Raw genomic sequence first — 22415 nt, 5'->3', positions numbered from 1 at the left:
TGCTCTGTCCATCCGGGGCATCGCTCTGTCGTGACCAGGGCCAGTCTAGCGCCTGGGGCAGAGGCCGAAGAGCCATCCCCAGTGCCCGGGCCATCTTTGCTCCAGTGGAGCCTCGGCTGCGGGAGGGGAAGAGAGACAGAGAGGAAGGAGAGGGGGAGGGGTGGAGAAGCAGGTGGGCGCCTCTCCTGTGTGCCCTGGCCGGGAATCGAACCCGGGACTTCCGCATGCCAGGCCGACACTCTACCACTGAGCCAACCGACCAGGGCCTTGTTATGTGACTCTTTGTATCTTCTTCCCACTGCGGGAGCCCATGTCCTTAAGCCCCAGCCACCCCATCCTGAGCTACCCAGGGATGTGGTCGGAAAGCGCTCCTTCAGATAAAAAGCGGAACACAGCCATCACGTGCTGAAGTACAAATTTAATAAAGCCTTTGACTACATTTTAATCCATAAGTTATCTGTGAAAACAAAAAAACCCCAAAACTAATTAGAGCCATCAAGAGCCATTGCGGTGTCCCTGAACACCTGCTATAAAAGTACAGATTTAGTGTTTTAGATAGTGCAATATTTCCAGCTGTTGAAGAGAAGGATTTAAATGAAATTACAAACTACCCCTCCTCGTCAAAACAAAGTTGATGTGGGTGCTCAGGAACCTCTCTCGGCCCAGTCCCACACAGGACAATCCTCAGGTGATCAAGACGGGACATTTTTTTGCGCACGCTAAGATTCTGTGGGCCATTCACTAAACGCACGGAACCTGCTCAGTGCACACACAATGGGACTGAGCATTTAGAGAAGGGCAAATCCACAGACTCAGAGATAACAAATCCTAATGATAAGTTCCTGTCTGTAAATTCTTTGCTGTCCTTCCATCAAAGGAAAGCCCACACTGTTCTCTAGCACAGGGTTCCAGCATAGCCAGACTCAGACCACAGAACGCTGGTACCCCACAGAAATGCTGCCGGAAGCCACGGAGACAGGTCCTGGCCACTTGGCCGCTGAAATGGAGGTTGTTGCTGAAAGGTGCTTTGCTGTTGGGAAGAGAGTGAGCAACAAGCCCGAAGCCGCTCCACGGAGCAAAGGGACCAGGCACTTCTGGCTTCCATTCTGGCTTCCGTCTCCATGGTCGGGAGACAGGAGGGGGTGATGAGTGGGCGAGAGTGGATGGTTGTCAACACAGACCACTAACGTGGCCTTTGCCTCGATTCCCTGGATCTGAGGTTCTCATGATAAAGGTGAAGAATGAGGAAAGAACACAATGGATTGAAAGAGAAAAAGTAGTAAAAAAATAAAACACAGATAACCAACCCAGAGGGCCGTGAGTCCGGAGCCCCGTGAGCTGTCAGTGCGCAGGGCCCCGGGTTCCCTGTGCTGAGGAAGGATGAGTGCGAGACCCTAGTCTCCTGGGACTTTACAATCAGTGGAGCAAAGCCGCGCCCAGACGGGACAGGTACCTTCGCGAGTGTTTGTTCCTTACTAGGTAACAAGTGGGCAGACAAGCAGGAGAGAGCTTCAGGTAACAGCCAGAGCCTTCTAGAAATGGAGCTGCTCTTAGGACCAACAGGTTTTTTTCTGGCAAACCCAGGATGCCCACGTGAACACACAGCCGGGAACAAGCCAGTAGAGGCTCCCTGGCAGCGCAGCCCACTGAGGACTCGTGGTTTCCTGGTGGGCACAGCGCCCCGACCTTTCTGTGCTGGTGACCTCCCCAGCAGGCATCTACTTCTCTGGGGGGCCGGGGACTCGGCTGGCTGGAGAGGCTGCTGTGGACGGCATGGAGGCAGAGGCTTTGTTGGGTGCATAGAGACTTGGCAAGGCCTTACCTGAGTAGTTTTCAGAACGGAAGGAGAGCGTCCCATGCGTACTAGGCTTCGTGCACTTGGACCCTTGTCACGAATGCCACTCTGGAGCCTTGGAGCGCCTGGGTCTTGTTCATGCACATCTCACTCAGAAAGTTAAGGAAAGAAAGAGTCACAAAAAGACCAAACTCTCAAAAAGAGAAGCCCCTCTGCAGTCACAGGCCTGGGCTTCAGGCCACTGGGATGTAGGAAGAAAGGACCAATGCTGGCGGACTCCAGAGGTTTATTTCCGATACCCTTTCCCCTTCAGTGTCACCTGGAGAATGCTGTGCAGAGTCGTCATGTGCGTCTAAAGTTCTTGAGGCCACAGGGGAGTGTCATGGCTATAGAGAGGGCCTGGGGGCCACTGTCTCCTGGCATGTTGGTCCCGCTGCTAGGGCAATGCAGCCTTCTGGTGCGGGAGGTCCCTGGCGGGCCAGGCGTCTGTGGGGCAGGCGGCGGGGTGGGGCTAGGACAGCTCGAAGCCCGTGTTCATGCTGACGGCATAGCGCAGCTTCTCCCGGAGGACGCTCTTCTTGCTGTAGTTGGGCAGCTTGAGCAGGTTGAAGCAGGTGGAGGAGGTGGGCAGACGGCCACCTGGCTCCCGCTTGCGGATGGTGAAAAAGCCCCGGAGGACGCTGCCCAGGGTGTCGCCGGTGTCCTGCAAGCATACATCACAGCCTCGGGTTGGGAGCTGTCTGGTGTGGGAGCCTGGGCATGTGCCAAAACGGGAGGCCAAGGAAGAGGACCCAACCAGCACCAGGGTGCCGAGCGGAGTGGGCGTGCGGCCCCGGTGTGGCTGAGCCTGAGTGTGCATCCCAGTGCCGACGTCAGGCCCCAAACTGAGAGCAAGCCTCAGGGGCGAGCACACCGAGGCAGCCCTGGCTCTGCGGGCCTGTACAGGGGATCTATATTAAGCTCTAGGAACTGGGAACTCTGAATAACCACTAATTATCAAGTAACCAATTTTCAAAGAGCCAGAATACTGTAAAAATCATGTAGGTCCCAAACCTTTTCCTCCTTGACCTTACCAGTGCTGTGGCCATGGCAGACTGTCACTTGGGGCAGCCTTCCTAAAGCAAGGAGGCTAGTGTCACCCAAGAGAGACTGGAGCCCAGACTGCAGCATCCTGAAAGGGGTGACGCTCAGGGGCCACTAGGATGTCAGGAGTGGGGGGGAGAGGCACTTTTAACAAGGGCTACTATTTGAGCACCAATCCCACAGAGCAGGAACACCCCTAAGGCATTCATTCATTCATTCTTTCTTTCTTCACAGATGACAAAAGGAAGTCACTTGTCCAGACATGCAGATGGAGGAGTTGGCAGTCAGTCCTTGCTTGTTCAATTCCTAGGCTCCTAGGCCCATGTCCTCAACCCCCTCACACTGCCTTGCCCTGGCCAGACCACCAGCTACTAAATGCCCCCAGCTAGTCTCCCTGAGGCAGCAACAAGAAAGGGACTAAGAGCCAAAGAGGCAGGGCCAGCCTGTTCTCCCCGCAAGAACTGTGGAACTTTCTCACTGGCTCCCAGGAGCCCAGCTGCCTGCCCTGTGGCGGGCACAGCAGACAACACTCCCCCCAGCAGCGGTACCTGGTCATCTGACACTTCGACACAGCGAATGGAGAAAGGAGGCTTGAGGTAGGCGAATCCCAGGAGTGGAGGCCGGGAGCAGCTGGTCACAAACTGCAACACAAGGCATGGAATCAGCAGACAGAGGGGCTCGTGCTCCCCCAGAAACGGGCCCTTGCTGTCTGCTGTGCTGTTTTATTTGCTCCAGTCTCAGTATCGTTAACTGCTGTTCAGCTGGCAGGTTGAGTCACAGAAGGCACATTCAGCCCAAGAACTGGGACACATCTCACATGGCTCTTAAGGGCTCTCTCTGGGGCTAAAGCACATGAGATCCCCAGCAGCGGACACGACTAGTCATTTGTGGGTGTCTGGTGGAGAATGTGTGGCTGAAGAGTTAGGACCAATGCAAACGGCCAGCAGGGGAGTGGTCTCCAGCTGGACTGCCAGGAAGGCAGAGGAATCACTCTGTTGACAACTCTTTTCAGGGATGCCATGCAGCAAAGGCACTGAGAGGACAGCAACCAAGTGTGGCATGGGAGAAGGCTGTGCCAAGGGCTGCAGCCCCAGGGCTGGGGGGCAGGGAGCCCTGATGCAGCCACACCGCTCTGCTTAGCTTCTTAGCCACGCAGGGAGGACGCACAGGTGTGCTTGCCCAAGCCCCCACCTGCTAGTTTGCAGAGCAGTCTGTGCGTTTGGCTCCAGGGGGCCCTTCTCTAACAGACTAACCTGCTCTCAGCACACTGACAAAAATCAGGCCTCAGAGCCAGCAAGATGGAGGGGCAGACCAGGGCCCCGGGCACACCAACTAGGACCTAAGGGCAGGCAGCCACACTTCCCTGCTACACTCTGGAATTCATTTCTAGATGGCAGCACCACTGTCATTTCTCACAATGTGCACAGGGAAGTCCTAAGAAACCATTTGCTTCCTTTAGTTCAACAGTAGCCAAAACTGTTCTCCCTTCTCTGGGGGATGCAGGGAGCTGCTACTCACAACGAGCTTGCTTCAAAATTCTGTGGTGAGTTCACTGTGTAGGTCTTTTAATAAGCACTACTATTTAAACAGTTATAACTGGGTGTGAGATTCCTGAGGTCATCTGAAGATGGTTTGTGTGTCATGCTTCAAAAATAGTTTTTTATAAAAATATTGACAAGACAGATTACTGTTCTAATGTGTTTTCTTCACCATCAGAACCGTAGAACAGTTTCTATTTAGCAAGCACTGTGGAGGCTGCACACTGCCAAGTGCTCCGTGAACCCGACCTCATCTCATCACTCTGCAATGCTGTGTGGTTCGACCTGGATTAAGGAGGAGGAGACAGACCCGAAGAGCCTGTGCACATTCCCACTCATGCTGCCCAGCCAGGCTTGCAGCCAGCCGCTGCTGGGGAGGGTAGGAGGGAGGGCGCTCCCACTCTCCTGGGACAGGAGGAGGAACGGAGGCACGGGAAGCCCCTAGATGTCCTGCTGTCATTGCAGCTCAAGAAAGTAGTCACGTCCCCTCCCGCACAACAGTTCTGTGGCTCCCACCTGGCTCTGGGGACTGTCTGAAGCTGCGGCAAAGGGCAGACTCATGACAGGAACTGCAGGTGACAGGCTCTCCAAAGACACCAGACACCTGCCCACAGAGGGGACCAGGACTGCATGGTGAGAGACACTGGCTTTCCTCTCTAGGAGAGGCAGGAACTATTTTTCCCACAAAAGGCACTGCTGGAAAAACAGAACTCATCTCTTAAGAACCAACTTCTGGAAGTGTGTCTGCTTGCCCACCGAGTCCCTCTAGATCTGCGAGGATGACCAGTGTGTGTCTACATCTGTAGACTGAAGGGAGGGCCTCCCTGACCTCTTCTTGGAAATACAAAACAAGGAGAAAGAAACCCATTTCAACTGGTGATGATATTGTCCCTGAGGTCACATGGGACTACATGAAACCCAAATGTCTACAGGAAAATATTTCAAGAAACTTAAATTTACCCCCAAGAGTATGGCAAAATGTTCATGATGAAATAGCAAATAGAAGAGCAGATAGCAAAGTGATATGATTCCATTTCTATAAAAATAAACACATAAAACACAGCCATGTGTGTCATCTGGTGTCCTATGAAACACTTTGCTGGTGTCAGTAACAAAAACAACATGGTGGCACTGGGGGAACATTTTGAACGTTATAACTTTAAAGACACCATACAGGAGTCTGGGTTAATGTCAGCCATTCTGTTTGCAAAATATACATTAATACTCGTCTACTTAATTGTATGCATTTTATTGGGACATCATATGTATGGTATTGCCTGTTCATACTCTTGAGAAAAAGGGTACACAGAGGTGGTCCCTGGTGAGCAGACATGGAGACTGTTTAAAGCCTACACTGTAGGAACACAGACTGTTTAAGAGCTTGTCTCTATTTTCTTGAGATAAGGTGATAAACACTGTTTACTTCTATAATGACAGGAAAGCAAGAAAAAGGTTTGGCAAGGCCAGCACCAGCGAAGGGCAGATGCAGGCCTGTCCCTGCACAGCGTCCGCAGCAGGCTCACTGGCTCACTGGCCTCAGCCTCAGCCACCTCGCAGCCCTCTCTGGTTACTACCTGACCCACCACCTAGGTCTGCCTACGGGAAGGACATGCTGATAAGATGAGGTCCTCTTGGTAACTTAATTTTTTTCAGTATAAATTATTAATTAGCTTCTAGATTTATGAGAATATCCATGTATGCACGAATGCGTGACTAGGTCACATGTACAATACCTTCAGAAACATGGCTCTCTCGTTGGGGGTGAAGTCAGAGGCCAGAATATCCCAGAGCCAGATAATGACCCTGTGACTTCCATGGAAACCACCATAGTACACTGTGTGCTTCCTGAAAAGAATCCAGACAACGGGCTCAGCCACAGACACAGATAAGCACGAGATTCAGACAAGTGGCACTACTAACTAGTAAGTTCTCTTAAAGCCAGGAGTTCATGCCTTAATAACCCAATGTCCCTGGAAGCTGAATAGGCGGAGGTTTCATGAGCTAGCCCTTCTGTTCCCAAGCACGAGCCAACAGGAGATCCTGCAATACTGTTTCCTAGAACTTCAGAGCCCAGCAGTCCTCAAGATCTGCTTCCACTTCACTCTCCAGGCAGACAAGTGGTTGAGCTTTTATCCCACAGCAATTCACCCATGGCTAGGGAGCATCTTTGGCGATGGGCTCCTGAAATAACTCCGAGAGGAACCCAGCAAGCGAGCAGCTAGCTTTCTAGGAGGCCCAAGTCTTTCACCCTCACCCTCTCACTCACTCCTTACTTTAAATCTTCCAGATCAATCTCAGCATTGTCACCGGAGATGAGGCGCTGAAGCTCAGGGGTTGAGAACATCCGGATCCACTCGGGTTTGATGATAGAACGGAATCCACTAATGAGGGCAGCTGTCTGGTTTTTGATTTGCGTGTGCATTCGAAAATGTGCCATCAGATGGATGTAGCTAATTCTGTTGCCAACAAAAGAAAACAATGGAAATTAACAGGACAGGGCAGGCTGTTCCCAGTGGGCTGGAAGATGAGTTGTCACTGATGGACCATTTTACAAAAACACAAATAGTACCAGAACATTTCACCAGAACAACGGAGATGATGATAGCTCTCCTGAACAGTAAGTACACTGTGCGCCACTGTGAATGCATTAAATGTTCAAGGACATGCCCTCATTCACTCCGCCAAAAAAACACTTGGGTCATACATTAGGATAACACCTACCCAACGTGTCAGGAATCAAAGCAAGACATTCTCCAAGTAAGGAGAGAACCCTTCTTGGTACAAAGGATATTTTTCAGACTTGTATTCACCCTTTTGTAAACAAACCAATTAAAATATAATTCAGTCCTACAATAAGCTTTAAAGCAGAGAAAAACAGTTTTGTGTTGAAACTTCAATCAGAACCTCACTAATGTGGACCAAGAGTCTAGACCATGAAAAGGTAAACCTGCAGAAAGTTCTAATCAAACGCTGTTGGCTTAGGTTTAGTTTCAACTAGGAAGTCAGAGCACTAACAATGGCTCCAAGCAGACGGTGTTCTGGGTCTGGTTTTTTTTTTTATTAATTGATTTTTAGAGAGAGAGGAGTGAGAAAGAGAGAAGGGAAGGAGCAAGAAGCATCAACTCCCATATGTGCCTTGACCAGGCAAGCCCAAGGTTTTGAACCGGTAACCTCAGTGTTTCAGGTCGACGCTTTATCCCACTGCGCCACCACAGGTCAGGCTTCTGGGTCTGTTTTTATGAACACAATGATCACATCTACAACTCTGTAGTATACTTCAATGTTTTGTTTTTGTTGTTGTTGCTTTTATGTATTTTTTTTTCTTTTTCTGAAGCTGGAAACGGGGAGAGACAGTCAGACAGACTCCCGCATGCGCCCGACCAGGATCCACCCGGCACGCCCACCAGGGGCAACGCTCTGCCCATCAGGGGGCGATGCTCTGCCCCTCCGGGGCGTCGCTCTGCCGCGACCAGAGCCACTCTAGCGCCTGGGGCAGAGGCCAAGGAGCCATCCCCAGCACCCGGGCCATCTTTGCTCCAATGGAGCCTTGGCTGCGGGAGGGGAAGAGAGAGACAGAGAGGAAGGAGGGGGGGGGTGCAGAAGCAAATGGGCGCTTCTATGTGCCCTGGCCGGGAATCGAACCCGGGTCCCCCGCACGCCAGGCTGACGCTCTACCGCTGAGCCAACCGGCCAGGGCTACTTTTATGTATTTTTTTTTCTGAAGTTGGAAACAGGGAGGCAGTCAGACAGACTCCGCATGTGCCCGACCAGGATCCACCCGCATGCCCACCAGGGGGCGATGCTCTGCCCATCTGGGGCGTTGCTCTGTTGCAACCAGAGCCATTCTAGCACCTGAGGCAGAGGCCATGAAGCCATCCTCAGCGCCTGGGCCAACTTTGCTCCAATGGAGCCTTGGTTGCGGGAGGGGAAGAGAGAGATGGAGAGGAAGGAGAGGGGGAGGGGTGGAGAAGCAGATGGGCGCTTCTCCTGTGTGCCCTGGCCAGGAATTGAACCCGGGACTCCTGCACACCAGGCCGACACTCTACCGCTGAACCAACTGGCCAGGGCTTGTTTTGGTTTTTTTATAAATAAATTTTTGTTAATTTTAATGGGGTGACATCAATAAATCAAGGTACATATATTCAAAGAAAACATGTCCAGGTTATCTTGTCATTCAATTATGTTGCATACCCATCACCCAAAGTCAGATTGTCCTCCGTCACCTTCTATCGTTTTCTTTGTGCCCCTCCCCCTCCCCCTCCACTTCAATGTTTTTGAACAGTTAAAATCATTCCAACAGTTTTGCTAGCATTGCTGATTTCGTAGCAAATCATTTACTCAGAGATAAAAGAACCTGAACCCAGAATTCCGAATCAGTACAGCTCAAATAGATCCGTTTTACTCCACGGCACTCAGATCTAAGTTACTGACCTGGAGAATATCTCTATTTAAAAAAATTATCCAGCAGCAAATGTGCACATTAATATACTTCAATACAACCTTTTCTATTATTTATTATCTGTGACTCTATCTGATACTCTTTGAAGCCACATACTAACACTGTTCCATTTTGCCAAAAGAAAGAGAGGGACTTACCCAGTTAACAACTAGGAAATGCAAGATCAAAGATCACCCTGAAGGAGGGAGAACTGGCATTGCCAGGCCTCTAAGGGTAGTTTACAGTACTGAATGCCCTCGCTCTTACACTGCGGTTTTACGCTGAGAACACATAAGGGTTTGTGAAATAGTTTCCTACATAGGTTTCCGGGCAGTGCAGGCATCTCACTCAACAAAGGTGTGCTGATCCACTTCCTCTGGCTGTCATACAAGCAACTCCTACCATCACCCCGTGCCTTCATGTCTGGCAAAAAGAATGCCAATCTCAGGGTGGCTGGCTGTGACGTGTCAGGTTTGATGATGGTAACAATCACTGCTCTCCTTTATTAAGGCCCTTCTTTGAGCCTGATACCCTGGAAGGTACTGTTCATGTGTCACCTCACATGAAGCCCTCTGAAGGGAAGGTTAGAGGGCACGTGGTGGGCAGTACCAGGATCCACTTGTTCTGATGCCTCCAGGCAGATCCTCCCAGCCAGGCTCTCTGTTCTTTCTTAGTTGTCAAACCAACACCTTGGGGTCAAAGGTCAAACTGCTGTATTTTAATCCTGTTGAGAACTGGGTCTGTTCTTCTGACTTCAGACAGTCCAAATACAAGCTCCCACGTAAGCACACTGACCAAACCAACCAACCCGAGAGAGAAGTGATGCTCAGGAACACCGGGCCAAACGACTCACCAGGTGGGGCTGAGCTCACACTCATCACTGAAGAGAGTGACGCTCAGGTTACAGTTCAGATGCTCAGCCGAGCCTGGTGGCAGGAGAAGATCGACAGATTGACAAAGGGGCCAATATCAACTCCTCGTGCTGGGTTCTGCTGTTTTAATTAGGTAGGAACAGGGCCGGGTGGAGACAGTGCATTGAAGGATTTTGCTTCTAGGGACCAAAGAGGTTGACGCTTATAGATTCCTAAAAGCCTGTTATCTGTGACAACAGCTGCCAGGCCTCCGAGTCTCCCCATGTCTAAGGACCTGTCTGCTGCATTTGAATTCGTCACTATGTGATCCCCAAAACAGTGTGCTATACAACTGCCACACACTATTATTCCAACGTGATCTGCCCCCCGAGGTGTCTTTCTGCCTCGGAGCCCTCTGGGTTGAGACTGCATGCCCGAACGGCTCAGAACCCATCTGTCTGCATCTAGAGCCGTCATTCAATTCCTCCAGACACTGTGGCCTGGGCGCCTCTGACCTTAGAAGTGCTACTGCAAAAAATAAATTGTCAATTCTTATTTTGCAAATCGAATTTAATACGATTTTGGCCTATGAACTGTAACCAGTAAATTCCATTATGATATTTATGGCCTCTTTCTACTTCAATCTATCTTAATAAATTCTCAAAGTAAGCCCAGGGAGCCGGAATGAAGTCTTTTCAAGTGGTGACCTTAAAAATCGAATTGCTATACTCACTTATTTTCATTTGTAACAGGAATGGTCTTCCCTCCAGGAATCAGTTCATGGCAAACAAGCTGGGGAGAAGATGGGGAACAATTACTCGCGAGAATTCTAATGGGGGAATAAAGCTCCTGGAGATGAGAGGGTCCGATACCAACACCCACAATGACAGAATTAAGATGAGACACGTTTGTGATTCATTATTTTCACAAAAAGCCTGGGCTTAAACATCGACAAGCAGCCCTGGCATGGTCAATATGGAGGGTTTCCTCTCATTGGGTCCTTGTTCAAACATCTGTATGAGGCTTTGAACGCGTTAGCATTTAAGCACAGCAGGATGATTAAATCAATGCTGGTGCACTCACACCTTGGAACACTGTGCAGCTGTTAAAAAATATGATAAAAATGTATATTATTGAAAAGGTGTGTGCATGGGGGAAGCACGCATGGCATGGTTTCATTTCTGCAAACAGAATTACGTGCGTGCCCAGGGAGGAACACCTAGGAGGACATGCACGTGTTCTCAGCGGCACTCTCCAGGCCCGGCGTGGTGCATGGTTTCCATTTTCATCTTTATGCTCATGTTAGAGTTGATATTTGGTTAGGAGTCTGCATTATTTTTAAAGTCAGGAGAGAAAATTAAGAATGTCATGAGAAAGTCTCAAAATCTGATTTAAAGATTTGGAAATGCTATACTCAACTAGTTGCCTCAACTTCAGTAACTTCTGTGAGTTACCTATAAAAATCAAAGAATGCATCCTTCTAAAGCTAACTTTAATAGAGATATTATTAATATAACTCTGAAGATGTAGAAAGTTTGGAAAACAGTGACCTCTAGAGCCACTGCTGTGTAAAGCTTAGGGCACACCAGAGGATTTTAAAACTACAAGGGCCCTCACGAGTCGCTCAGCATGGTGTTTCCCACAGAAGGTTCCAGGGAACACGCTGTCCGTGAGCTATGATCTAAGAAGGCTTCTGTGAGATGGCATCTCCCTCTCTGAAAGGAGTCCCATGACCAAGAGGGCTGGGAAAGCTGAGGCTAACATACCCACACTAGGTCTCGTTCTCACAGGCCTCTCGGAGCCCTTCTGTGCCAGCACGCTTGGTGCTCTCAGGGGGTGGGGGCATGCAGGCATTTACAGAGCATCTGCTGACAATGGTTCACATTTGGCAAATGGTGCTTTTTGAGACAAGAAAATTGTGGCTTAGACCTCTCCAAGGCAACACAGGCTGGGCTCCACAAGCCAGCCCCGCACTGTTGAGCTCAGGGCGTGGTATCTCCAGAGTGGCCCTCTGACCACGTGCACACAAAGGCTCGTCAGTGTCCACTGGGCCACAACCGGAAAGGACGGAGGGCACTTCCAAGAAAAGCCGAAAGGAAAAACTCGGGGAGGAAACAACGCTGCTGCCACGATTCCCAGGGTCCTTCTCTCCGCTCTTCGAGATGAGTTGGAACAGGGTAGCATTCTGTTAGCGGCACGCCTCCTCAGTGCTGTACCCCCCCTTTCTAAGTCACACCCGTCCTCGTGTGTGATGGCTAATCCTCACCATGGTAACAAAAATCTACAGACAGGGAGGTACGGCTTTCATCAGGAATGACCCAGAGTGCAGAGCAGGGGATCTCGGCAGAGTGGGGGCCGAGCAGACAAAGGTCAGGTCAACTGGGAACGGAAGGAGAAATGCCTTCCTTCCGGCCAGGTGGGTCGAGGGGGATGGACACGGGACCCAGGGGGCAGAGAGGCCAGACAGACAGATCGCCATCCGTGGACCTCATAGGGAAGCAGCAACAGCAGGGTGGGCCTCAGGAAGCCAAGGAGGGAGAAGATGAGTTCAGCCAGAGGCCGGCCTACCTGACCCATGACGTCCTCATCATACGACAGCGTGAGGCCCAAGTCAGCAATGTCCCCATCGTAGCGCTAATAAAACAGAGAAGGAGAAAGTGTTGGGACCAAGGAGAACTATGTCCTTGAAATACTGAACACTCCTGCCTACAATGTCTGCTTGAGCAGTAACTGCTGCGGCTGCTGTACAGCTTGAAGCAAAGCAAAAGGTCCCTCATCACTTTGAGGAAGGAGGCCATGATCATCAGTCCCGAGAGGTGTCTCCAGGGGCACGTGGGGGCCTGCGGTGATGGCACAGAGGGCGTCTCCACCATGGCAGGAACCCTCCTGCTGGCACACCACACCCTGCAGGGCCTCACATCTCTGCTTTCATGTTAGTGCTCAGCTAAGCCCTCCCACCTTTCCACACTGACCTTAATGGAAGTGAGGTTTTTATAGAACTCAGAGTCCAGGGAAGGCAGTTCGTCCACAGAGCTATAGAAGATACTGTGGTGGTGCCCGAGCAGCTGGCTCAGGAAGAAGGATGCAAAGGGCACGTCCACCACAATTCCCTGGGAGAGAGGAGAGAGAGAAGCTTGCCATCCGCCGTCTGTCTAGGATTCCGTCTCAATAATCTCATCGGGGCAGTTCAGGCTGCAGACGGTGCCAACAGCACCTCTAAGCACTTCCTCGATTTTCAATCTGGACAAAACCTCCCATCACTTAACACAACTGAGTACCTCTCGGGGACATGACAGCAGTGGTTAGGGGCATAGGCTTTGGAGCTACACAGTTCAGGGATCAAATCCCAGCCCTGCTGCTGCCGGGCCACAAGGCCTCGGTTTTTACACCTGAGGATGGGTAACAGCACAGCCTGTCAGCAATAAGAATTACAGAAGCAGGAAGTAGGGGAGCACAGAGGACAAGCTCTCCCCCGGGAGGCAGAGTGGGGGAAACTTATAGGAGGAAGAGACATGTAAGCCAGACCTAAAGAAGCACAAAGCCTTTATATGAGGCCCCCAGGCATGCTCTGGGAACAGAACACAAATCTATCACAGCACAGTGAGAGGGACGGAAAGTGAGTGCAAGGCCAGGGAGGCAGGCAGGGCCAGGTGAGAGGGCTTCACAAGCCCCTTGGGGCCTGGATTCTATCCTGAGGGCAGCAGGGCGTGCTGGCAGGGCTCTAAGCGGGAAGTGCTACATTTGTCTACTGCCAGGGAGAACTGCCTACAGTGTGCACCAGGGCAGCGGCTGAAAGGGTGGAGAGAGGTGTGTGAACTGGACAGATTTAGATGGAGAGTCAACAAAACTCAGTGATGGCCCGTCACAGAGGATCAGGAGGGTTACGTGAGTTAACAGGTGCTGCTCCTCGCATAGGGCCCAGTATGTCCTAGTTTTTTTCTTTCACCGGTACTATTCTCATCGTTGTTGGAGAGGGAGACAGAGATGGGAACCAGGAAATATGGGACGATATTTACAACAGCTGGGAAATCACGTTTCCCGGCCAGCCTAGATTCTTCTGGGTCTCACCACAGCTACACATTTAAAGGAGAATCATGGCATATACCCAAGTAGGTCCTCATGGATTTTTCTTTTTAATGGGAATCAATTGAGAAATTGTTTCCATTTTGAGAACATGAAAACAAGCATTGAGAATGAGCCCAGGCTCCCCAACTAGTCCACAGCAGAAGGAGGACTCAGATGGGGCACCTGACTTCACCAAGGCCAGGGGCTGAGGCTGTGGACGGCAGCTGTTTACACAGAGAGGATGATGGATTACGTGAGAGTCAAGGATGTTCGCCCCACACGGCCTCCTTCCCTCCTGGCCCAGCGTCTGGCTCCTCGCCTTTGGAAGCATCCTGGCTTCTCTGGGCTCCCGACAGCATGTGAGCTGAGTGGTGCTCAGGTGGCTCGCTTCCTCACCGCCTGGACAAGCTCAGCAGCGGCTGAGTCCCAGACAGGCCCCCTGCTGCTTTGGAGCCCAACGTGAAGGCCATGAAGACTGGCCACTGACCAGCTCATGCTGCAGGTCTCTCACAGTGCGGGGTCACGTGCCGCCTGGAGGGAGTTCTGCCAGCGCCGTTCTCAGGGGACGGGGACTCGGCCTCACCAGGGCCTGCACAAGTCCACACAGCCCTGACCCCATGGCACTAAGAGGAAGTTCGTACACCCTTCCTCTTAATAACAGCCAAAATGGCAGCTCTACTTACCCATGACCAAGTAACAGGCAACACAGGTGTTTTACCTGTACTACCTCCTTTACCATCTACAGCAACCCAATAACATAGCCTGTGTTAGTCCCACTTCACTGAAGAGAACAGCGACCTGATGGAGAAAAGCGACTCACACGTGCAGTCACATGATTAGCCGGGAAGGCCCGTCTCCACCAGCTGCTATGGGCCACGTCCTACCTTCATGTTCTAGTATATAGGCATCTCCCAGGAAGCTCTGGCTCCCTTTGAAGCACTCACTCAAATAACAAAAGGTTTTTTTAATTGTTAACAACCATCAAATTCCATAAAATGCTGCTCGCCTACAACTGAGACCAAGCCTCCATGTGGAGACCTGGCTCTGATGCACCACCCCTCACCCCTCTGGGACGCAGAAGGCTGGTTTAGGACTCAGGCTACCTGGGTTCAAATCTGGATCCTACCACTTAACTGTCAATGAGACTGCGTAAGAGACTCCTTGCAGCCCCAGTTCTCATCCCTGCATGAATAGGACAGCTGCGGCCAGGCCACAGGACTGCAGGTGATTAAATGGGAGAACACATGGAAGCACCAAGCACTTGTGGACAGTCATTTTGGTTCCTGTCCTCTTTCCTTGCCTTTATCCTAATGACAGGTAGTTCGCACGGCCAGGCCCGATCACAGAAATGCCCACAAAGCCCATGGTATGTCTTACATGCTATTTTCCTTTCTGGTTCAATGCTCCTTAACAGCCTACCTCATACACAGCCTTCCCCAGCATCTTGCCCACGAACTCAAAGAGCTGCAGGTAATTCTCATGAATGTAAGATGTGGGTGAAGGGTAGAGTCTCTCATCCCCACTGGTTGTCTGCAAAGCAAAGAGACAGATAGAGGCAGGGAGGTTAAAAGCCTCGTAACGAGCAAGCCCAGCCCTTCACAACTCGTTTGTCACCTTGAATTTGGCTGCTGTCAACCCTGCTCTCACTCCCCTTAAGTACCTTGAACAGGTTGAGTGCCGGGTCAAATACTCTCTTGATGATCTCTTCCAAGAACTCCTTGAAAACCCCGTCTTGATCAATCCCTGCCTCGTCCACCCCGAGGTCGTTGACGAACTTCACTCGGATCACGCCCTTCATAGCATGCTGGGAGAGCTGCCGAAGCTGCTCGTAGCCGTCCTGCCAAGGGCAGAAGGGAGCCCGTTAGGAACCCAAGGCCTGCTGCGTAATCAGGGCTCCCTCTTTGGCTCCTTCTCCCCGTGCGAGGCCTCCTAGTATCATAAACGTGCAAATAGGACGCACGGGTGCATGAGAAGAGCAGTCCTCACTCAATGTTAAATGGGAGCCTGTTAAAAGGAAAATGCATTTTGGGGGATGTGACTTTACCACTCTTGGGCAAGGGGACACTGCCCTCGAGAGGGGCAGAGCAGCGAGACAGGAAGTCAGACAAGATGAATCATGATAAGTCCTCAGCCATCAGACAAGGGATGAAAGAAACCTGGGCAAGATTTCCCCCACTCTTTTTTAATGCTAGAATTATCTTTTAGCTCATGGTAAAAATAAGTAAATCAATGTAAAATAAAAATACCCTCCCCTCTCAACTCCTGGTACTTAACCCCTAGATCATGAAAAGCCTTGTGAGTCACACTGAAGAATTTAAATTATATCCTCTGAGGGCAATGGGGAGTCACAGAAGAGTTTATGCAAGGAGCAACATGGCTGGCTCTCTGTCTTGAAATGATCTGTCTGCTGGCAGCAGAACAGATGGTGACAGGGGAGAAGGCAGAGCGTAGGGAGACGGGGTGCTGGGCATGGATGAAGGCAGGAGCTGGGGGGCCTCCGTATGCCTCTGGTTGATGTCCAGCTCTCTCGAGGCACCCAGCCAGTCAGCACATCTCCCTGTCCAGACCCCCTCAGACATAACTCCAGAGTTCTGCTACATCGTCATGCTTAGTTTGTCTCTGGATTATAATCTTTTGGGGTCTCCCTGGCTCCTGATTTGGCCATCTGACACGCACTTCCGGCATGCGGATGGCAAGCAAGCTGCTGAGCTTTCACTTCAGTGATTATAAGCACAGCTGTACAAGACAGGACGCAGGGAGGCGCCCTTCGGCCCAGCAGCGGCCATCACCAGGGTGAAATCTATGTCTGCAGATACTGTCCCAACCGCAGCGCTGCCAGATGTTCTGCTGACATTAGAGACGCCATCTCCACAGCTTCCATCCACTCATCTGCCCTTCTGGTCCCTTGTCACAAAGTGAACAAGGCCAGTCTGGCGAGACCTGTTTTGGGGAACCCTTGCTGGCTTCCTGCTAATCACATTTCCCATGTGCTCACCTAGGGATCCAAAAGACTGTCCTATAGTAGCCCCCAATTCTATTCAGAGCCAGGCTCCAAAGTCAATGAGCACGGAAAAAAAGTGATCCCTGAAGTCCCCTAAGTCACCTGAAGGAACAGGAACACGATTTTGAGTGCACAATCCTGAAAAGTACTTTCACGTATACAAAGTTTGGGAACCATTATGTTGGATGAAAAGTAGAGAAAAATTGGAAGTCGCCATGCAGCTGCTGCAGCATTTAAACCATTTAGTCTAAATTTTTTTGTTTGTTTTTATTTTTTAAATTTATTCATTTTAGAAAGGAGATAGAGAGGGAGAGGAGAGAGAGACAGAGAGAGAGAAGGGGGGAGGAGCAGGAAGCATCAACTCCCATATGTGCCGTGATCAGGTAAGCCCAGGGTTTCAAACTGGCGACCTCAGCATTTCCAGGTCGACGCTTTATCCACTGCGCCACCACAGGTCAGGCCCATTTAGTCTAAATTTAAGATAATTATTTTGGCACTGAATTGGGGACCAGTGGAGAATACAAACGTGTCCCCGTTTGCCTGCAGATTGCCTCCATTCTGCTTTAAAACGGTGCCTCCTTGACCTTAGTGCACATTAGCAGGTGTTTGGGCAACGCAAAGTCAATGAGAAGGTGTACGTGAAAGCACTTGGCACACAGATGAACACACAGCAGGTAGCCAAGGAGCATTTGCTGGACGCAAATTTCCATTTGGCTTGATCAGGCCCATGTTGGCCTCCTCTTTGAAAAGTTGAAGAGAGGGATTTGCCACCTGCCTCCTCTGATGTATTTCCTGTTGTACCCACTGCACAGTGGGCACTGATGGCATTAGGTGAAGACTAGAACTTGCCCCTTGGGCGGGTGAGCGGGGGCAGGGCATTCCTCTTCTCTACTGCCCCTCAATGAGCAGACGCAGACCCCTGACCTGGGGATGGGAGAGCTGGCTTTGTTCTTCAACCCCTTCAAGGCCTGATACCCAAGTGCCTCTGACCAAGAATCAAAATTGCTCTGGCCTCAGTTTGACCACTGACAGGGTGAGGGGAAAGGGCTGGGCAAGAGTTTGTCTAACGTTCCTCCTAGTTCTGAAATGCGCAAAGTTCCAGCTCCAGTTCACCCTCTGTGAGGGGATGCTTGCCCGCAGAACTAACACCTAGGCCTCATGCTGAAGCACAGCTTTCAATACAAACCACAGAAAAGGAAAGAAAAAAAGCTTTGGACATCAGGAGTCTATTATCAGCTTATGATGCCCCCTTGTGTCCAAATCAAGCAAAGGCTCTCATGACCCAATAATCAAACCACCAGATCACAAGACTGCAAACTGAATAAACGACCCTCTCACCCACCTGATTCAACAGCAACACCAGGAATCAATTTCACGACAAGATATTTCCAATGGGACATAACAAGGGAAACAGACTTTGCCTACAACCTAAGACAGACATCTCTCCTTTGACATCCCTGAGAGTTGTGTTTTAAGAAGTAAATCAGTTAACCGGGATGTCAAGTGACGTTTCCATTAACAATGACATATAAGGGAGGAGACATCAGACACTTGACTGCCTCAGACTTCCCATGGGTGTTGGTCACATTGGGGTGGGGTGTGACAAGTGGTGGGACTGGGAACGTTAAAAGCTAAGGGAGCTGCACCTGAAGCAAACGCTGGAGAAGTGAGTTCCTACAACACAACCAGACTTTTTCGAGTCAAAGTAGAGGCTGCAAGTCGGCTGGATGTGGTTGGAAGACAGGTGTTATCTGACCTTTCAGGTACTTTATAAAATTTCATTAGTTCCCAACATAAAAGATCTGGGGATTGCATACAAACCCTCAATTCTGGCCTTCTCTTAAAAAAACAAGTGTCATGGAGCCCAAATCTCCAACAGTCAGGTGGAGCCGAGTGCTCTGCGGGACACGTGTTTTCCCTTGCCCACTCTCTACTGCTCCCCAGCTCCGAGGCTAGACGTTGGTTGTCATTGTTCAGCTCATTCATGGGCTGTTTCTTAGGTAGCACTGCCGAGACCAAGGGCTGTGTTCAAGAACAGTGGTCATCAAGAATGCTTCCACTTGTTTAGCGTGCAAACAAGGCACTCCTGTGCTGAGACTGCTCAGCCAGCTTTCCCCATTCCCATGACCTGCAGGGTCCCTGTGGGCACCTTTCGTTTCTTATCGCTGCTTTTAACAATGTAGAAAGTATCACCTGTTCATGACATGACACCTTTCCCCGGCAGTCCTCAGTGTCAATCGCCAGCGGTCAGGGGAACTGAAACAAGCTCTGCAGGAAAGACCATGAGGCCCCAAGGGAGAGAATGAAAACACGCAGCGGGGAAGGCTGGACCGCCATGCGCTGCCCTGGGACCCCACGACTGCCCTACATTGCACAGCACGACCTTATAATGAGGACCTGGGGCTGGAGTGGGACAAAGGGTCTAAGGAGCAAGCATGGAGAAGTAAATCAAGCCAAGCCTCTCCTGGGAAAGGATGTTTGGGGCTCAGTCACCACATCCACACTGCACAGCCCTGGGGAAGGGTGTGGCACGCACACGGCTACATTGCAGGCATGTACATTCAGCATGACAGTGTTCCTGCAGGTGGTAGCCAGTGTTTTGTTCCAACAAAATCAATGTATTATGACAATCTTCTGACACATGGAGGTACAGTGTTCTGAGACCAGGCCACCTATTTCTAATTCACATTAAGTTGACACAAGTGGTAACTGTGGACACCGGCTTTGACTTCAGAGGGCCACTTCCCCTATGTCTTAAAGTTTATGTCTACAAAGAACTTCTAGCTCCGTGATAAATGCATTTCCCTGTATGGCTCTGTAAGCTCAGACCTACACTACAGCCTCCACACTCACCACTGGGAGTCTGGGTGAAGGCCCACCGGGACAAACGGAGTTCACAGACACGAAACTATATGTACCCCGCACTTCCTGTCCTCATTTCAGGAGGCACGAAGTGTTTGATGCTCTAGCCCAGGGCCCTCCCGGTGATAAGGAAAAGAAATATTACACTGTGGTCCCCAGCCCTGAGGACACGTTCAATCAAGCAGCCCTCAGAGCAGGAAGCAAGACAAACGGCCATTCTCCTGCTCCCAGAGCCTCGATCTCAATGTCATCAGATCAAGGAGTGACAAGAATAAGGTCAGAGGCAACAGATCATCCACTATACCTCCCACATTTCACACAGAGCACACCCCTCTGTGGGCATCTCACCTCCAGCATCCGGGACCGTCGGATGGTGATGTGAGTGACGTGAGGGGAGGCGGAGCTGGTCTCCACAAGCCCCAGCCTCTCCTTCTCCTTGGTAACCATGTTTCGGAACAGGAGAACTCTCTGAAATGAGCAAAGGGGAGGCCAGAGACACGGTCAACACTGCTGATTCCCTAAAACACGCTGTGTACAAAATGAATAAAATTTAAGTCGTACGAGATGCTACCAGAGCGGGATGTTTCCGTATGTGCTGCAGGTTAGAAGGGACTTGGGGGAACAGGAAACATTCCCCAAAACACTCCTGGGAATTAGACATATAGCTGAATTCATGCCAAGGAATCAAGGTTCCGGAGAGAGTGATCTGGCTGCGGCTCGAGTCCCAGTTAAGAACAGTTGGGGAGAAATCAGTCTCCCTGTTCAGTCAATAACCCACTATGAAGGCCTGGCAGTGAGACAAGTTCCAGAGGCAGCTTTAGACAGCCGCGCCTGCTTTAAAGGAAATCAATATTACAAATTTAAAAAACAGAAACATTTCCAAGGTAATTTTTTCCACTGTCAGAATTTTCTTAGATGATCCTACAGAATAAAGGCTCCCAACCTTTTATCTGCCTCCTCTGAGCCCTCCGGCATACTGTGGTCCCACTGGTAATATTTCTCAATTACTGTTTGGAAGGAACCTTCTCTCTCCTTTCTCAAGATTCTGATAAGGCCCTTCAGGTGAGCACTGACCTGCCCCATTCCGGGTTTGAGGATCACTGCTGTAATAACATTCAAATAATGCCACCTGAATGAATAAATAAATCCAACCACAGCTGTTTTTTTAAAAAAATCAGAGTCCCCCCCAAAGCCAAAGGTTTTGTTAAACACAAATAAGAACAGTAATAAGAATGAACTATATACAAAGGGAGGCTGGTGCATTGCATTCGATCATTTCTTTTAACTTAGGAAGTAAATACGGTTGTAATAGAAAAAAGCAACTGCCAACAGCCTCCTAAAAGGAGAGATGTATTTGGTGGAGGTGCCACTGTGGAGTGAAACAGCTCAGTGCGGCTGGTGCATGAGTCTAGAAACAAGGACTGAGGTGCTCTCAATAGTATGATCAGTTTTGGGACTCCGGGCCCACGTGCACGGGGCAGTGGGCTGAGGACAGTGAGGTGGGTGAAGGGCACTCTTGCGTCTCTTCTACGGCAAGGAAACTGGAGACTTTGAGAAACAGGTATTTAACATGTGTGGAGCCACATGGCACAAATGCTTCCTGTACCCCAAATCTTTAGCATGATCTCCTAAACAAGGGGTGCCATTGCACGGAACATGAGTGGGTGAGCTTCACATCCGGGTTAACTGGTGCAGGGCAGAGAGCACACATGGAAGCAGAGCTGCAGAGGTGACCACAGGGAAACCAGCCTCCCAGGAACCAAGGAAAGACTGGATGGGGCTGGGCTTCCATGGGGTGTGGAAGGTCTGAGGCAACCATAACCAGCTTTCAAGGGACAGTGACCTCAGCAGCAGCAGAGGACATCTGGGTGAGAATCATCATCCTTACCCAGATAAAAAAACTGACTCACCCAAGGACACACAGTTGGTGGGCAGGGGGGTGAGTTTCAAACCTAAAGCTCATGCACAGAACACTGCACAGCCGCTGTCCATCCCACATGGCACTAAGCCTTCTAGGGTAAAACAAGAGAGAAGCCTGAAGTCCTGGTTAGGAGATGAATTGCATATTAACACGTAATAGCCACGTAAGAGAATGCAGAGAATGAAGTGTTGTGTGGGTGAAGCAGGCAGCTTAGGCTCTTAAAAACATTAAGGAAATCAAGAAAGGCAGGAAAAGCCCCCTACTTGAGGGAGATCAAGAGCAAGGGAGAGGTTCAACATCATGGAAAGATGCTGAAACTGCTATCTTGGCTAGTACTTTGTATAGTGTCCAACAGATTTCACTGTGCTCCCCATAAAACTTCAAATACCCTGTGGCAACCCAGGGTGCCCCAGCAGACCATCTGTGCGCTGCAGATACACTGAGTGCAGATTCCAGGCTGTAAGATACGGGAGCGCTATGGTCCAGGGCTCAGTTCACGGACACACAGATCCAGGAGGTGGCATGGCGTTTTAAGTCCGACTCTACCAAACTGGACTAGGCCCAGGAGACAAGGGGCTGAAAACTGCTTTAACGAGTAACAGTTGGAGAAAGCTGCTAATCCTTGAAAACAGGAGACTCAGAAGGCAAATGAGAGTTGCCTGCAAACCTCAGAAAATTATATAGATTCTACTGTTAGTGGCCAAAGGGCAGAATTACAGAGAACTGAATCGTCACAGAAGAGAACAGCGACGGAACAGCCTGCTCTGCAGAGTTGAGTGTTCTGTGAGCAAGGTCAGGGAGACTGCTGAGGGCCTCTCTCCCCGGGGCATGTGACTAAGCCACCTCCACGCGGTCCCTCAT

General features: G+C 50.4%; 1 protein-coding gene across 2 annotated transcripts in view; it reads right to left on the bottom strand.

Moving 5' to 3' along the window:
• Positions 1–398: 398 nt before the first annotated feature.
• UBE3B (ubiquitin protein ligase E3B) overlaps positions 399–22415 on the bottom strand; it is a 51827-nt gene continuing 29810 nt past the window's right edge. For both annotated transcript variants that reach the window (XM_066260367.1, XM_066260366.1), the window contains exons 19-28: positions 19982–20101; positions 15431–15607; positions 15190–15300; positions 12678–12815; positions 12274–12339; positions 10439–10497; positions 6690–6872; positions 6150–6261; positions 3427–3519; positions 399–2498 (exon numbers count right to left, since the gene is read on the bottom strand). In XM_066260367.1, coding sequence (XP_066116464.1) covers positions 2307–2498; positions 3427–3519; positions 6150–6261; positions 6690–6872; positions 10439–10497; positions 12274–12339; positions 12678–12815; positions 15190–15300; positions 15431–15607; positions 19982–20101 — 1251 coding nt within the window. In that variant the 3' untranslated portion in view covers positions 399–2306. The remainder of the gene's footprint in view (positions 2499–3426; positions 3520–6149; positions 6262–6689; positions 6873–10438; positions 10498–12273; positions 12340–12677; positions 12816–15189; positions 15301–15430; positions 15608–19981; positions 20102–22415) is intronic.

Source organism: Saccopteryx bilineata, chromosome 2, assembly GCF_036850765.1.
Source record: "Saccopteryx bilineata isolate mSacBil1 chromosome 2, mSacBil1_pri_phased_curated, whole genome shotgun sequence".
NCBI lineage: Eukaryota > Metazoa > Chordata > Mammalia > Chiroptera > Emballonuridae > Saccopteryx > Saccopteryx bilineata.
The sequence above is the reverse complement of the archived record's forward strand: the minus strand, read 5'-3'. Positions and strand labels throughout refer to the sequence as shown.